The 15,652-nt window shown below is 62.7% G+C and overlaps 2 protein-coding genes across 3 annotated transcripts in view; one reads left to right on the forward strand and one right to left on the reverse strand.

The window, feature by feature from the left end:
* Positions 1 to 861: 861 nt before the first annotated feature.
* Positions 862 to 8,858, forward strand: AMN (amnion associated transmembrane protein). Its single transcript, NM_001002960.1, is given in 12 exon segments — positions 862 to 919; positions 1,480 to 1,598; positions 1,691 to 1,735; positions 6,674 to 6,761; positions 6,923 to 7,140; positions 7,250 to 7,387; positions 7,484 to 7,592; positions 7,698 to 7,774; positions 7,947 to 8,100; positions 8,173 to 8,362; positions 8,437 to 8,530; positions 8,608 to 8,858. Coding segments are annotated over 12 exon segments (1,377 nt in total). The 5' UTR covers positions 862 to 876; the 3' UTR covers positions 8,710 to 8,858.
* Positions 8,859 to 10,973: 2,115 nt separating this feature from the next.
* Positions 10,974 to 15,652, reverse strand: part of CDC42BPB (CDC42 binding protein kinase beta) — a 105,356-nt gene continuing 100,677 nt past the window's right edge. For both annotated transcript variants that reach the window (XM_038545799.1, XM_038545798.1), the window contains one exon: positions 10,974 to 12,392. In XM_038545799.1, coding sequence (XP_038401727.1) covers positions 12,261 to 12,392 — 132 coding nt within the window. In that variant the 3' untranslated portion in view covers positions 10,974 to 12,260. The remainder of the gene's footprint in view (positions 12,393 to 15,652) is intronic.

Genomic DNA, 15,652 nt, shown 5'->3' on the forward strand with positions numbered 1-15,652 from the left:
CTCCTGTCATGCTCGGGCCCCCTGTCCCCTGGTAATCGGTTCCCACCTGTCCCTCCTGTAAGGCGCTGTCCATCATCGGTTACTTAGTGACCAGTGTGTCCACCAGGCCCACCCCTCCGCCGTCCCCTCCCCCCAGCCCATCCCCGCGACACCCGCCGCAGCCACCCCCTCCCCTCCTGCGGCTCAGCCCGGCCTGTTGGCCCTCGGCCACCCTCAGTCCCACCCTCAGTCCCACGCCAGCCGCCGTCAGCCACCATCGTCCCGACAAACTCCGGCGGCTACAGTCTCTCACCCACCAACCACCCGTTTTTCCAAGCACCGGGTTATTCCCCCCCCCCCCCCCCCCCCCCCCCGCTTTCCATCATTCTTCCCCACCCAAGCACCAGCCACCCGGCCTCTTGCACCGCGGGGTCTCCTCGACCCGCCCCCGCCCCCGTGGCCGCCCCCATCACTTCGCGGGGCCCCCCAACACCCACTCGTGCTCCGCCACCAGCTCCGTGTGCAGCCCGGGGGGCCTCGCCCCCTCCGCCCCCCACCGCCACAGGCCCACTGCCGGCGCCCGCAGGGCATCCAGGCGGGGGGGGGTGAGGGGGGCTTGGAAGGAAGGCCCCCAACCCAGGGGGGGCAGAGCAGGTGCAGCCCCCGGGCACAGGGCACGGGAGCAGGGAGCCCAGGGGGTCCCTCCCGCCCCCAGCTCGCCCCGCCTTGGAGCGGGTGGGCGGGCCCCAGGGCTGAGTGTGGGGGCAGGAGCCGCCGCGGCGCCCCGGGGCCGGGGGAGGTGGTAACGCCCCGCCCCGCCCCGCCCCGCCCCGCCCCGCCCGGTCAGGTGGGCCCCGCGGGGCAAAGTCCCGGTGGCGGCGACGGGCGCGCGGCGGGATGGGCGCGCTGGGCCGGGCCCTGCTGTGGCTGCAGCTGTGCGGTAAGGGGGCCCCGGGGCGCGGCGGGGGCTTCGGAGGCTCCCCGCCTTGGGGCCCGGACCCCTCGGGCGCCGGGGGGGCCTGCGAGCCGCGCACCGCCCCCAGTTCCCGCTCCCTGCGGGGCGCGGCCGCAGCCTGACTCAGTTTCCCCTCCGCCTTGGCGCCCGGCCGGCGCGGTCCCCCGGGCCCGGGAGCTTGGAAACTGCAGCCCCGCCCCCGCCCCGCCCCCGAGCCCCCGCGGTCCCGCGGACACGAGTCCCCAGGGGCCGCCCTCCCGCGCCCCCGCCCCGCGACCCCCTTGTGCCGTCGGTCCCTCGGTTGTCGCGGCCTTGCCCCGCCGGGCCCTCTGCTCCCTCTGCTCCAGCGGCCCGCAAGCCCGGGGCGAGGCGACGAGCGATCTTGGCGGGCGGCCTGGAGGGGGCACGGGGGGGCGGGCTCCGCAGACCTCGTAGGAGTTCGCGGCCCCGCGGCGGGGCTCCCGCGGGCTCTGGGCCCCCGGCTGCGGCCGCCTTCCTTCCGGGGGGGGGGGGCGGCGGGGAGCACTCAGTCGTGCCCTCCCCAGCGCTGGCCCGGGCCGCCTACAAGCTCTGGGTCCCCACCACGGACTTCGAGGCCGCCGCCAACTGGAGCCAGAACCGGACGCCGTGCGCGGGCGCCGTGGTCCAGTTCCCCGCGGACAAGGTGCCCCCCGCGGGCTCGGGAGGCGGACTGGGGGGGCTCCGGGGGAGGCTGGGGGGCTCGGGGGGGCCCGGCCAACCCGCTCCTTCCTGCAGGCGGTGTCGGTGGTGGTGCGGGCCAGCCACGGCTTCTCGGACATGGTGAGGCGGGGCTGCGGGGGGTGGCCCCCCGGAACCCCCTCTGGGCCTGGGGCGGGCTCCTGGGAGGCTGGGGAAAGGGTATGGGGGCGGGGGGGGGGGCTGGAAAGGGCTCGCAGGGCGCACGGCCCTGCCCTCCGCCTGCGGCCTCCACCCCCCACCCCGTGTCCTCTCTTCGCTTCGCTCCAGCAAACACCCCCCGGTCCCCAAAGCCTCTCCCTGTCCCCTTACCTAAAACCCCCATCAGAAATTCGGGGGTCTTTCTCCCAAACTGCGGCCCAGGACATAGTGTTGCAGAGAGTGGGGGCCTTGGGAGGGTGAAAGGGTTCCGTGGCGGTAAATTCGGGAGGTGGCGCGTCCTGCACTTGCCTGGAGTTTTCGGGGTGTGTTTAGGGCCAGACCCTGGCTGGTAAAGGCGGGGTCAGCAGCCCCCCTATTACTGGCCAAATGCGGCTGCGAGGCTGGAGCTAAGAGTGGTTTTGAAATTTTTAAATGGTGGGGGGAAAAGCCAAAAAATGAACACTTTTGTGGCTCGTGAAACAGAACCCCAGCTTCAGGCCCCTGAATAAAGCCTCATCGGGGCGTCCCCCGCCGCAGTCATTTACTGGGCAGAGGCAGGGGCCATGCGGGAGCCCCGGGGCCCTCAACACTCAACGTATCTACTGTCCAGCCCTTTACAGAAAAGGGTCACTGTTCCCTGATTTGAAGTGTCATTTCCCAGGCCCCAGGTCACTCCTGGTTAAGCGCCTCCACACATCCGCTGCTCTCTGGGTTGGGTCACTGTCCTATCAACTGGGGACCTGCCAGCAAGGTGACTGATGTGAGGGTTGCTGGCTCCGAGCAAAGGTGGAGTTGGGGGGGCACCTCTGGGTGTGGGTGCCAGGGTTGGGGTCCTCATGTAGAGGCCACCGGGTGGGTGGGCGAGTTGGAGGGGGACATCTGGTGGCCACGGCCCCACCCAATCTCTTGCCCAGATCTGGGGACGTCAGGCCTTATTTCCTCTCCCTGAAGGTCTTGCTTAATTGATGGTTTCCACAAGAAACATTAACTGTGGGACCCAGCCACTTGTGGGGGAGGGCACATCAGGGCAAGGGGACACCTACTCCTACCTGTGAGCCAGAGCCGTCCCTCCCTGCCTGGGGCGGCGGGCATCGGGCAGAGGCTGGGGGTTCCTGGTCCCGGCACATCCAGAGTCTGGATGCCCTTTCACATCTGTCCCACCCGAAGACTAGGGTACGGAAGGGGTCAGCAGTGGGGTGAAGGAGGAAGCAGGGGCATGGGTGGGGGCAGCTGGACCCCGCGCCCGTTCCCCAGCTGGTGCAACTGTGCCAACCAGGCAGGCAGCAGCCTAGAGCAAGTAGAGGGGGGCATCCGGAATAAGGGGGACCCTCGGTGGGGGAAGTTAGTCGGGGGTGGGGGCCTGGGGCCCTTCTCTGCCAACTGACTTTAATGAGGACCTTTGATAGAGCTTGAGGATCTCAGACATTCATCCATTCATCGCCTGACAGGTCCCCCCATCTGGCCCCTCTTTCCATCCCCAGCTGCCCAAATGGGAATTCCTCCGCCTCTCCTGGGGGCCCGAGAGGTACCCCCTCACCTCCCCAGCCTCTCCTCCTGCACCAGGGAGGGGGGCTCCCCCCCCCCCCCGCCTCCGTGGGAAGACCCAGGTGGGAACTGTCCAGGGCCCAGGCACAGGTTCAACGCACGGAGAGCTGCCCCGACAGCCTCCCACCCCCGGTGCACAGGGGTCCCCTGCCCCCCAGCCCCCTCCCCGCTCCCCCCAGTGCTCAGCAGGACCTGGCTGCCAGGGTGCAGGTGCAGCCCTAGGAACAGGTGCAGCCACAGCAGCATTTCAGTCTGTGCACCCCAGGCTTGGAGCTTCCCTCCCCGGGATATTCCCCTTCCGGAGCCCCCTCCCCGCTTCCCATTTCTAGTCACCCCATTTTCTGGGCCGGAGGAATCTCACGTCTTCTGTCCATCAAGCCCTCGTTGCTTGGGGACCCTGCACGTGTCTCGCCTGTGGTGCCCTTTGCAGAACGGAGGCCCCGTGGTGCCAACTCTGCGGCCTTATCCTGGTGCTGGCGGTGCCGAGGACCTTCCCCGCTGCTGAGCCACAGCCCTAGTGACACTTTGGCCACCAGGGGCACTAGCTAGGTTCGGGACCAGCTTTACTTTCCCCCCCTGAAGAGCAAGTCCAATTTCTGACGTCTTGCTCCAAGCCACCAGCCTTGCCCCCCGCCCCCCGCCCCGGCTTTGTGGCGCTGCTGCCACCGTTCCCCAGGTGACCTGCATACAGGGGCCTCCCCCAGAGCTCCCGCTCTGCTCCCCTCTGCTCTGTGTGCCGCTCCTGCTTGGCTCCTGGGTTGTCTTGATTCGCACCTGGGGCAGCTGTCCCCTCCCTCCCCTCTTCGGCTCCAAGGCCAGTTGCTTCTCTGTGGGTCCGATGGTTACAGAGAACCTGTAGGGGCAGGTTTACCAGGTGACAACATCCATGACAAAACCCTGGAAGTTTTCTTACACCATCAGGCATGAGCTGCTCCTGAGTGTTACGATGTTCCCTCTCATCCACCCTAAAACTCACTAGTTTTCGCGTGGTCCCCACAGGGTCTTGTATAGCATCGGTTCACTCAGAAACGCTTTGTAGTGTGGTTTCTATTGTGGACAGGACTCTATTTTAAAAATTTTACATAGTCTAGTTGATTATTCTTTTAAATAAATGGCAATAGTTGTTCCTCTTTCCTTCCAGTCCTAACTCCTTTTATTTCTTTTTGTTTCCAAATGACATTGTGCAAGGGGCGCCTGGGTGGCTCAGCTGGTGAAGTGTGGATTCTTGGGTTCGGCTCAGGTCATGATCTCAGGGTCCTGGGATCGAGCCCCTTGTCGGGCTCCATGCTCAGTGGGGAGTTGGCTTGAGATTCTCTCTCCTTCTCCCTCTGCCCCTCCCACCTCACTGTCTATAATATAAGTAAATAAATTTCCCTAAAAAAAAAAAAAAGACAAAACATTGTCCAGGACCCCCTACCCCTAGTTAGTGTCTTGTTCCAATGTGAAAGACAAGGCATGTCGTGTTTGTCCATCGAGTGTAATGCTTGCTGTAGGGTTTGGTACAGAACCTTTATTAAATTGTGGAAATTCTCTTACTAGCTTGCTAGCAGCTTCTTAAAAAAATCATAAATAGGTTTGTTGGACTTCTCTGGTATTTTGTTGTTGTTGTTTTACATCGGGTGAGATACTATTGCCCCCTCCCTCCTTTTAGCCAGTTAATGAGGTTGTCTGAGGTTGAACTGTCATTACAAGACTGATGTGCATCTGGCACCTTCCTGTGAGTGCAGGTCAGAGCTTGACCCTTCTGCAAGACACCTGACTTCCTCTGTCCTAATACCCTGATTTTGTTGGGCCAAGACTCCTCGATGCCATCTGCTGGGCTACCATTGCACACACCGCGGGGAAGGGGGGACGGGGGCAGTCCTGGGAAGGAGCCCCATGATCACCATGTATTTTTAAAAGAAACTACTGAGGGAGTCTGGGTGGCGCAGTCAGTTAAACCACTGTTGGCTTTGGCTCAGGCCTGATCTCAGGGTCACGAGTTTAAGCCCCAGGTCAGGCTCTGCACTCAGTGCAATCTGCTTGAGAGTCTCTCTCTCTCCTAAATAAATAAATAATAAATAAATAAACACTACCGGCTCTAGTCAACTAATATGTATTTTTTAAGGACTGACTTATTTATTTTACAGAGTGCATGAGTGATCTGTTCTTTTTCTCCGAAGCTTTTATTTTTTGTTTATTTTTAAAAGTATTTTATTTATTTATTTTTGAGAGAGAGAACAAGCCGGGGGGAAATGCTAGCAGGGAGTCCAATGCAGGGCTGGATCCCAGGACCCTGAGATCCTGACCTGATCCGAAGACTAATGCTTAACCAGCTGAGCCAGCCAGGCGCCGCTCTCTGAAGCTTTCAGAATGTTCTCTGTGTCGATGACATTCCTAAACACACTGACCTGTGTCTGGGTAGGACTTTGCTTGTTCCCATTCCTCACTCCGTGATGCCTTTCCATCTTGTACGAATCTGGAAAATTCATCCTTGGTTCTTCAAACATCACCCCGCCCCCACCGCCTTTGTATCTGTATTTTGTTGCTGTGGGGTCAGTCCTCCCTGTCCTCCTGGAGGCTCCACCGTTCCCGGCTCCGCCCGCTGGGTCCCTCGGCAGGACAGCCCCTTCGCGGGGTCTTCTCCAGCGGGCCCAGCCCCTCTGCTTATCTCACCTAGTGTGCTCTTCCTTTCCATTATTCTGTGTTCTGTAATTTATTAATATTTCCCCTTTGGTTCTTTTCTTAAAAATTAGTTTTAATTTTAATCTCAGCATAGTTAACACAGGGTACAGTATGGTGCTTCAACCCCTTCTGGTTCTTTCCAAAAACACGTTCTTGTTCAGACTGTGCACTGCGACCTCCTCCCCTGTTCCGAGGCCGCGGGTCTCCGGGGCTCACTCCCGCACCTGTCAGTGCCGCACCCTCAGGTGTGGAGGTGGTTGGCCTGTGACCTCGTGTCCCCCCGTAGGCCCCGTGGTCAGGGCCGGTGCTCAGGTGCGGGACCAGCACGATGGGCCTCGAGGCTGGGGCCTGGGTGGACTGCCCGTGACGACCCGAGCCCCTCAGGGTCCCCGCACTGCACAGCCCCCCTCCACCCCCGCCCAGCCCTCCTCTCCAAACCCAGCTCTGAGGGTCATAAGGAGGAGGTCGGTCCGGGGGCTCGGCGGGGACGGCAGGCAGAGGGCAGCGCGCGCTCGGCGCTCAGGTCCTGCTCCCGGGCCTGCAGTCCTGCTCCCTCGGCTTCTCTGACCCTCGGCCAGGGCCCCTGACCTCACCTGCCCGGTCCGCGGGAACGCGGCGGCGGGGGCGGGACCGTGGGGCACCCGGGCCACCGTGTGCCTGTGCTGCCCGCAGCTCCTGCCGCGGGACGGGGAGTTCGTCCTGGCCTCGGGAGCCGGCTTCGGGGCCGCGGACGCCGGCAGGGACCCGGACTGCGGCGCAGGTGAGGGGCGGGGCGGGGCGGGGCGGGAGGCGGGGCCCGGGCCGGAGGGGGCGGGGCCTGGGCGGGCGGGGGCGGGGCCTGAGCGGGGGGCGGGGCCTGAGCGGGGGCGGGGGGCGGGGCCCGGGCCCGGGGGCGGAGCTCAGGGACGCGCGCCCCCGCAGGCGCCCCCGCGCTCTTCCTCGACCCCGACCGCTTCTCGTGGCACGACCCGCGCCTGTGGCGCTCCGGGGACGCGGCGCGCGGCCTCTTCTCCGTGGACGCCGAGCGCGTGCCCTGCCGCCACGACGACGTCGTCTTCCCGCCCGACGCCTCCTTCCGAGTGGGGCTCGGGCCCGGCGCCCGCCCCGCGCGCGTCCGCAGCGTCCAGGTTCTGGGCCAGGTGAGCGGCGCTCGGGCCCCCTCCCCGACCTGCCCACGCGCGGCTGCCGGGCGCTCAGGGGCTGTCCCCTCCTCGGGCGGCGCCGCTCGTGCCGCCCCTCCCCCCGCAGACGTTCACGCGCGACGAGGACCTGGCTGCCTTCCTGGCGTCCCGCGCCGGCCGCCTGCGCTTCCACGGGCCGGGCGCTCTGCGCGTGGGCCCCGGGGCCTGCGCCGACCCGTCGGGCTGCGTCTGCGGCGACGCGGAGGTGAGGGCGGCCGGCGGGGGGGCGGGGGGGGCGGGGGGGGCGGGGGGGGCGGGGCGCCTGCCCCCACTGTCCGCGCTCACCCCGCTTCCTCCGCAGGTGCAGCCCTGGATCTGCGCGGCCCTGCTCCAGCCCCTGGGCGGTCGCTGCCCGCCGGCCGCCTGCCCCGACGCCCTCCGGCCCGAGGGGCAGTGCTGCGACCTCTGCGGTGAGCGCCCCCTCCCGGCCCGGAGAGCTGCCCTGGCTCGCCCCCAGCCTCAGTTTCCCTGACGGCCCTGGGCTCGCGGCGCCGACCCCTTCCCGTCTGTCGCAGGAGCCATCGTGTCGCTGACCCACGGCCCCACCTTTGACATCGAGCGGTACCGGGCGCGGCTGCTGCGAGCCTTCCTGGTAACGGGGCCGCGTCCCCGCCCCCGCCCTGCCCCCCCCCGCGGGGCCCGCCTCTTCCGCGGCGGCGCCCGGGACCCCACTGCCCCCCCACGCAGTCACTGACCGCGCACCTCCCGTCACCCGCCCGCCGGCCGAGGGCCAGGTCCCGGGACGACCCCGTCTCCCTCCCCAGCCCCAGTACCCGGGGCTGCAGGCGGCCGTGTCCAAGGTGCGGCGGCGGCCGGGGCCGCACACGGAGGTTCAGGTGGTGCTGGCGGAGACCGGGCCCCAGCCGGGCGGCGCGGGGCGGCTGGCCCGGGCCCTCCTGGCGGACGTCGCGGAGCACGGTAACCGCGGGTGCCCCTCCCCGGCCGGCCCGGCCCCGCGTGCGGGAGCCTGAGCCCGCCCCTCCGTTGCAGGCGAAGCCCTCGGGGTCCTGTCGGCGACAGCCCGGGAGTCGGGCGCGCCCGTCGGGGACGGCTCGGCGGCGGGGCCGCTCGGCTCGGGTTCGCGCGCGGGGCTGGCGGGCGGCGTGGCGGCCGGGCTGCTGCTGCTGCTGCTGGCGCTGGCGGCGGGCCTGCTGCTGCTGCGCCGCGCTCCGAGGCTCAGGTCCGCGGGGCGGGGGCGGGGGCGGGGGCGGGGGCGGGGCCGCGTGGGGGCTCACGGGCGTCCTTGTTCCCCAGGTGGACTAAGCGCGAGCGATTGGTCGCCACGCCCGTCGAGGCGCCCCTGGGCTTCTCCAACCCGGTGTTCGACGTGGCGGGCTCCGTGGGGCCGGTGAGGGGGCGCGCGGGGGACCTGCCCTCCCGGCCTGCGGCCGCCGACGCCCCTTGACTCCGCGCCCCCGCCCCTAGGTTCCACGCACCCCGCAGGCTCCCCCAGCGCAGCAGGCGGGAAGCAGCAGCACCAGCCGCAGCTACTTCGTTAACCCGCTGTTCGCCGAGGCCGAGGCCTGAGCAACCGCGGGGCTGGCCAGCCCCTACCTGCGCCCGCCGCCGCCCCCGCGAGATGGCCCCGGCCTTGCGAGGTCCCCGCCCCCTGCCACGCACGCCTTGTCCCCCCAGCCCAAGGATAGGGTGGCTTTGCCCAATAAAGCGTTTCCTGCACCCGGAGTCCGTTGCCCCCAGTGGCCCTCCTGTGCCTGGGCTTGAGCGTGGGGAGCCGGCCAGTGTGCCCGTCAGGCTGCCCACTGGTGAGCGTGCTCCTCAGAATCCTGCCCTCTGGCCACCAGCAAAGGGCAGCTCCAGGCACTACCCGAAAATTGCAGTCTGCAGAGCTGCACCCAGAATGTGGGGAAGGCTGCCCCTGGAGCAGGGGAGCGAGGCGGCGGGTGAGGCTGGCTGTCCAGCACCCCCAGCAGCCAGTAGAACAGCCAGTCCCTTCCCCAGAGGAACAGGATTATTCTGGAATGCAGAGGAATGACACTGCTGCAGGATATGCGGGCTGCGGCGGAACCACAGGCAGGGCAGCCTGGAGACCCAGGGAGAGGAAGAGGAGGACAAGGGGAAGGGGGGAGCTGGGAGGGGCGGTTGTGGATAAAAGTCCTTGCTGGGAAAGGGAGAATTCGGGGCGGGGCTGGCTTCTCTCGGCTGCTTCCAGACCAGACAGAAGAAACTCCTCGTGGACCTGCTGCTGGTCTAGCACAGGCTTCTCCCCCTTCCCCCTGGGCTGGGAGGCGGGGTGGGGGGTGGGGGCTCCTGCTGGTGGGCCCGGCTGCTGTGCTGAGGGCCAGGGTGGGGCCCACGCCCGGGGGTGGAGCTCCGTGCCCACGGGTGTCAGGCGGGAGGGTGTCTGCTGTCCACCACGGCGGGCCCGGGCCCCTTCTGCGGGGGCTCTGGTTGGGGAGCGGGCAGCAGCGAGGAGGCTCACACGGCTGCGTGACGCGAACGGGCGGGTGCTCTGCTGAACCGTCGGAGCGATCCTGCTGCGTCAGGTGCACCCGGGCCTGGAGGCGTCGCCGGCGCCCCGGGGTCAGTCCTCCGGGGGCTCCTGCCGGGTGGATGTGTTTGGTGGCTTTCCAGTTCCCGGCACCAGGAGCTGGGCTCCTGCCGGCTGGCGTCCCGTCGGCGATGCCCACCGTGGTGTGTGGCGGGGTCACGCTGGTGGTGCCGTGCAGCGTCCCGCTGTGAACGCCACGCTTCTGCTACGACAGCTCTTCCACTTTAGGACAGCCGACACCCGCGCGTCTGTCGTTCAGCCTAGCGACAGGCACCGACAGGCACCGGGTTCGACAGCCCGGCCCAGATCCCAGCTCCGCGCCCCAGCCAGCCGCTCACTGGGCACGGGCCGTGCTCCTTTATGGGTTTTCCCAGCTGATGCGACTGAACTTGGGTTCTGAAGGGCTCCAGCCGTGCCCTGCGTGGTCACTGCTGCCGACACCCCGGTCCCCTTTCAGCAGGTGGGAGGAGTGCCATCTGTCCCCCATGCCGGGGGTGGTGTGACTTGTCAAGGCAAGGGGAGCAGATGGGGTGTGGGATGTGCACCAGGAGCGGGGCCGCGGGGCATCCCTGCCCAGTGCTGGGCTGGCTGCTCTCCAGGCCCTACCGCATCTTCACACCATTGCCCTTGTTCCACCAGGAACTTGCCTGAGGGAGGGAGGGTCATCGCAGGGTGAATACAGCTGCCCCCAGGGCCCCCAGCGCAGTGTCGTCCCCCCCCACCCCTGCTCCTGGAGACTCTGGCCCGCCCCACCGTGGCCTCCCCTGCTGCTCCAGGCGGTCCTCTGGCTGGGAGCCTCTCCGGTCACAGCTTCTCTGGGGGGGTGGGGGTGGGGCTCTTGCTCCGCCCTGCGGGGGGGGGGGTCTCCTGGGTGCCCACTGCCCGGCCCTGCCCGTGGCCCCAGAGGCTCCTACTCCTCTCAGGTTGGAACCCTAAGCCTCCTGCTGTGGCTGGCTGGCGGAGGCCTGGCAGGAGCCCGTGGCCGGCCGGCCCCTCTCTCCACCCAATGGCCCAAGCCCACCTCTGCCTACCATGTCAGGGTGAACCCCCAGGCGGATCCCCATTGTAGCCTGGGGGGGGGGGGCAGAATCCTACTCTGGGAACCAGCTCCTGCCATGTGAAGGAACCCCCTCCCCATCCGTGAGCAAATGACAAAGAGCAGCTGCAGCCGGTACAGCATCTTCCTCATTGCCTTTTGGGGAGGGGTTTCCAGCACCAGTGCTACCGGGAGACCCAGACACATGTAGGGTGACAAGTCATCACATTCAGACGAACCACTGAGAACTTTAAAACTGCTGTCTTCTGCTTTATTGGCAGGTAAATTGTTCAAAAATGTTCTCACGATTCAATAATTACAAAGACTCAGACTTACATTAAAAAAGTAAAAACCAGAACCCCCAGCAGGTGCCGGCCCCAGCAGAAGGCCCGGGGGGGCGGGAGGGCAGCAGGTGCCGGGTGTGTGACACGCACAGGCAGACCGCGGTGCCCACGTCACTCAGTGCCGACTCAAGGTAAGTGCACGTCTTCTACAGCGTCGCCAACGACGTTGACCAGCGGGAGGGCAGGGAAGAGCCTGTCCGGGGCCGAAGACAAGTGGTGTTTGCCGGCCAGTTAATCCTAAGCCTTTCCCGGGACAGGCCCCAAACCTGATTACTCACACAGCAGCAAGGAGAGGAGAGTAAATCCACGGGCAGAGCCAATGTGCAGGAGTGTGTCGGGCGAGTCTATATGATGCATTCGGGCACTAATCACAGGGCTCCATGCAGGGGCGGGGCGGCGGGGGCGGCGCTCGCAGCGGGGCTCCAGGGGCGCTGGCCGCCTCCGCCCGGCAGGCCTCGGGACCCGGCTGCAGCTCGACACGTCCCGCCTTCACGGTGAGGCAGAAGCTGTGGGAGCGCGTGGACTTCACAGTAGTAGATACAGGTGACACTTGATGGCTGTGACCGGGAACGGCCTAACGCACACACGGGACCAGGGCAGGTGTCGCTCACCGGGGGCCTCCGTCCATGGCTACGCGGTCGGCAGAGGGTCTTCCGCAGCTGACTGTAATGGCTACGTGAATAAAAGGCCACCAACTAACCTCCGCTTTCCTGTCTTGAAAATTCTAGTGACACTGGGACTGAAACACAACTTCCTACTATTCTAAGGTCCTAGGAAACAGTTTCAGGAAACAGGGAACAGGCTTGTCCGTGAGGCTGCGTCCGAGCTGTCTGCTTCTGTAGCGGCACCGGGCCTCCTGGGTTTCCGCGGGGCAGACCGGCCTCCGCAGGGCCCCACGCGCCCCAGCAGCTCGTTTCGGGAGGGGGGGTGGTATGTGCTGGTCCTTCATGTGCAAACGGAACAGTGCTGTCCCACAGCTGTGCAGATGAGTGGGTCTGGCCTACCACCACAGACCATGCGGCAGAAAACTGATCATTATTATAATAAAGATTTGCTTTATCTCCATATCTACAAATTGAGTCTACATTTGCTTGGACAACACTGGCGGGTCAGCTCGGTCTTGGCACTGACAATCGAGGCCACCCCCGGCTCCCTGGCCCCACAGCGGTGAGGCGGGAGGCTGGCGGCTTCAGGCGTCGTAGGCTGGCTGTTCCAGGCCTTCAAGGGGGAGCTGGCTCCTATGCGGCGAGTTGGGGCTTGGGGGGCCACTGGGGTTGGAGCTGTTCGACGGAGTCGAGTGTTTGGTCGAATCCGAGTCCGGCTGTTAACACAGAGGAGGGGGACAGCGTAAGAACCCGTCGCCCCGGGCCGGGGGGAGGCCGTGAGACGTGGGCATTTGCGGGGGAAAGCCTGGGCAGCTGCTGTCTCCTTTCCTGTCACGACAGCACTCCCTACAAGCATTCCACAGGCTCCTGAAGCTCGCCGGTGAAGAGCTCATAAACTGAAGCCCAACCCCGAACCCACAAATAACTCAGTAATTATAGTTACAAAGAGGAACGAGCGAGTCTGCAGTGAAGAGACCAGACCGTCTGAGGTCCCTCATGGCCCCCTTTCATGAGCTCTCTTAACGTGATGAAGTGTGTCTGCGGAAAACCCAGAACTCACTTCAGCCTCAACGGTGCAGTCACAACCTTCCCCCTAGGATGGGGCCCAAACAAGGGTGCCCGCTTTCACCCCTGCTGGAGCTCAACACAGGAATAAACGTCACCAAGGAGCTGAAGCATGTGTCCACTGAACTACAGAGCACTGCTGACAGAAATTAAAGATGGCCTAAGTAAGCGGACCGACACCTCAGCTTCCCGGATCAGGACGGCAACGCTCCCCCTGAAGCAATCCACAGACTCCATGCCATCACTGCCGAAATTCCCCTGGAGCTCTCTTCTTCCAGAAATGGAAAAAGCAGTCCTTGAATTCATATAAAATTGTAAAGGGCCCAGAGTAGTCAGTACAATACTACGGAAAAAACTGGAAGGAATCACACTTCCCAAACATACTCCTTCAAAATGTACGCAACAGTACTCCAAACAGGGAGGCTGGTATTAGCATAGACCAGTGGAACAGAGCTGAGAGTCTAGAAATAAATCTACACAACCATGGTCACTGGTCTTTGACACGGCTGCCAAGACTACCCAACGAGGGAAAGGAGTGCTAGACATCCACCCTTACAACATGTGAAAAGTAACTCAAGGTGGATCAATGACCTAAATATAAGGCTAAAACCATAAAATTCATAGAAGAAAACGATAAATTTTCATGAGTTTGGGTTCAGCAATGAATTCTTAGATATGACCTCAAAAGCACAGGCAGGAGGGTGTGAAATAAAATTGGGTATCACCCAAATTAGAGGCATCAAAGGACATGAAGAAGAATGTGAAAACACAACCCATAGCACGGGAGAAAGTATCTGCACATCACATAAGGGTCAAGTATCCAGATGACATAACACTCTTCAACCCAGTAACAGACAACTCAATTTAAAATAACGGGCAGGGGATCCCTGGGTGGCGCAGCGGTTTGGCGCCTGTCTTTGGTTTTTTTTTTTTTTTTTTTTTTTTTTATGTATTTATGATAGTCACAGAGAGAGAGAGAGAGAGGCAGAGACACAGGCAGAGGGAGAAGCAGGCTCCATGCACCGGGAGCCTGACGTGGGATTCGATCCCGGGTCTCCAGGATCTTGCCCTGGGCCAAAGGCAGGCACTAAACCGCTGCGCCACCCAGGGATCCCTGGCGCCTGTCTTTGGCCCAGGGCGCGATCCTGGAGACCCGGCATCGAATCCCACATCGGGCTCCCGGTGCATGGAGCCTGCTTCTCCCTCTGACTGTGTCTCTGCCTCTCTCTCTCTCTCTCTCTCTCTGTGACTATCATAAATAAATAAAAATTTTAAAAAATAAAATAAAATAAAATAACGGGCAAAAGACTAGACATTTCTCCAAAGGTACAGACGTAGCCAACAAGTACATGAAAACGATACTTGGCATCAGCGGTCATTAGAGAAATGTACATCGAAACCACAGTGACATATGGTAATGTCACCCACTAGGATGGGTCAAAACAAAACAAAACAACAGGGGAAAGTAAGAGTAAGTGTTGACAAGGATGTGGAGAGAAGCTTCACCTTCACACCTTGCTGGCGGGAGTGGGAAACGGTACAGATGTCGTGGAAAACAACTTGATGGTTTCTCAAAAAGTTAAACATATTCCACCGCGAGGCACACAGGAAGTGAAGACGGGTGATTGCTCGAATGCCCGAACACACATGTTCACATCAGCACGACCCCTGGCAGCCAGAGGTAGAGACAGCTCCTTGTCCACCAGGGTGCTAATGCGCACACAAAATGCGGTACGTCTACACAGGGGAACGTGTGGCAACAAACAGGAAGCACCGATGACACCTGAAGACCTTACGCTAAGTGAACAGAACAGGCCAGACACAAAAGTCCGTGTAGTATACGCTTCTGTCCACACGGACATCCACGGCGGATAAGTCCACAGAGACAGCGCAAAGATCTGTGGTTGCCATGGGCTGGGGAAAGGGGAGTGGGAGATGCTTGGGGAGGGCGGTGTGGTGGTGGAGGCTGGGGGGTGATGGATTTACTTTCATCTTTAGCTCGTGGTTGCACTACTCTGAATTGTTCACTTTAGAATGGCTGCTTTATGTGATGTGAACCCCAGTTACGTAAATCCAGAGCGAGCACACACAAGATCAGTGCAAGACAAACAGGCACTCTGTGGAATCCCCCGAGGACACCGTGTCCTCTGCTCAGTATTCCAGGCTGAGACGAGGGAATGTTGGATGAAGATGGAGGACGTGCTCCAGGGTCAGGGGGACTAAAGAGATGCGGTGAGTGGAGACACAGAGAGAAGTAGCCCACGCACACCGTGGACCACGGCCGGGTCCCTGCTCTCAGGAAAAGGGGCCTGGTCTGTCCTACCTACTGCACATGCACATGCTCACACGCACTCATTTGCTGGCCCTGGGGAGAAGTGGGTGGCAGGGAGGGCGCTATGGGGACCTTTCAGTGTTTTCCAATTCAAAATATCAGATAAGCCTTGACCGAGGGACATTCTGAAAGAGAACGGTACTTTTCCTAAACAAACTCAATGTCATGAAAGATAAAAGTCTAGAGACAGCACTATGGAACGCAATGCATGATCCCTAGCTGGCTTCTGGGTTTAAGAACAGCCGGGACCTGAGAGCCAGCAGTCCCTGGGGCGGACATCAAAGTGCGACAGGAGCCCCGCGATCAGGGAAGAGGTGCCTGTGCCCTCAGGAGATGCACACAGAACTGGATTAGGGTGCTGTGATGTTGCAAATTCCTTTCTGCTGGGTCTTCCCCCAAAACCAGGGAGAAGTAGGTTAGGTAAAGCTCACATGGGATGTTCATGCAGTGTTCTTGCAACTTTTCTGGAGGTTTGAGATTTTCAAAATGTGTGGTTGAAGAGAAAAAAGTAAAATAAGAGAAAAAACCAAGACCTGCCTCTGGAGCCATCAATCTTAGACAGTTCTAAGGGCATTCTAT

The sequence above is a fragment of the Canis lupus genome, chromosome 8 (genome assembly GCF_011100685.1).
Source record: "Canis lupus familiaris isolate Mischka breed German Shepherd chromosome 8, alternate assembly UU_Cfam_GSD_1.0, whole genome shotgun sequence".
NCBI classification, from domain to species: Eukaryota; Metazoa; Chordata; class Mammalia; order Carnivora; family Canidae; genus Canis; species Canis lupus.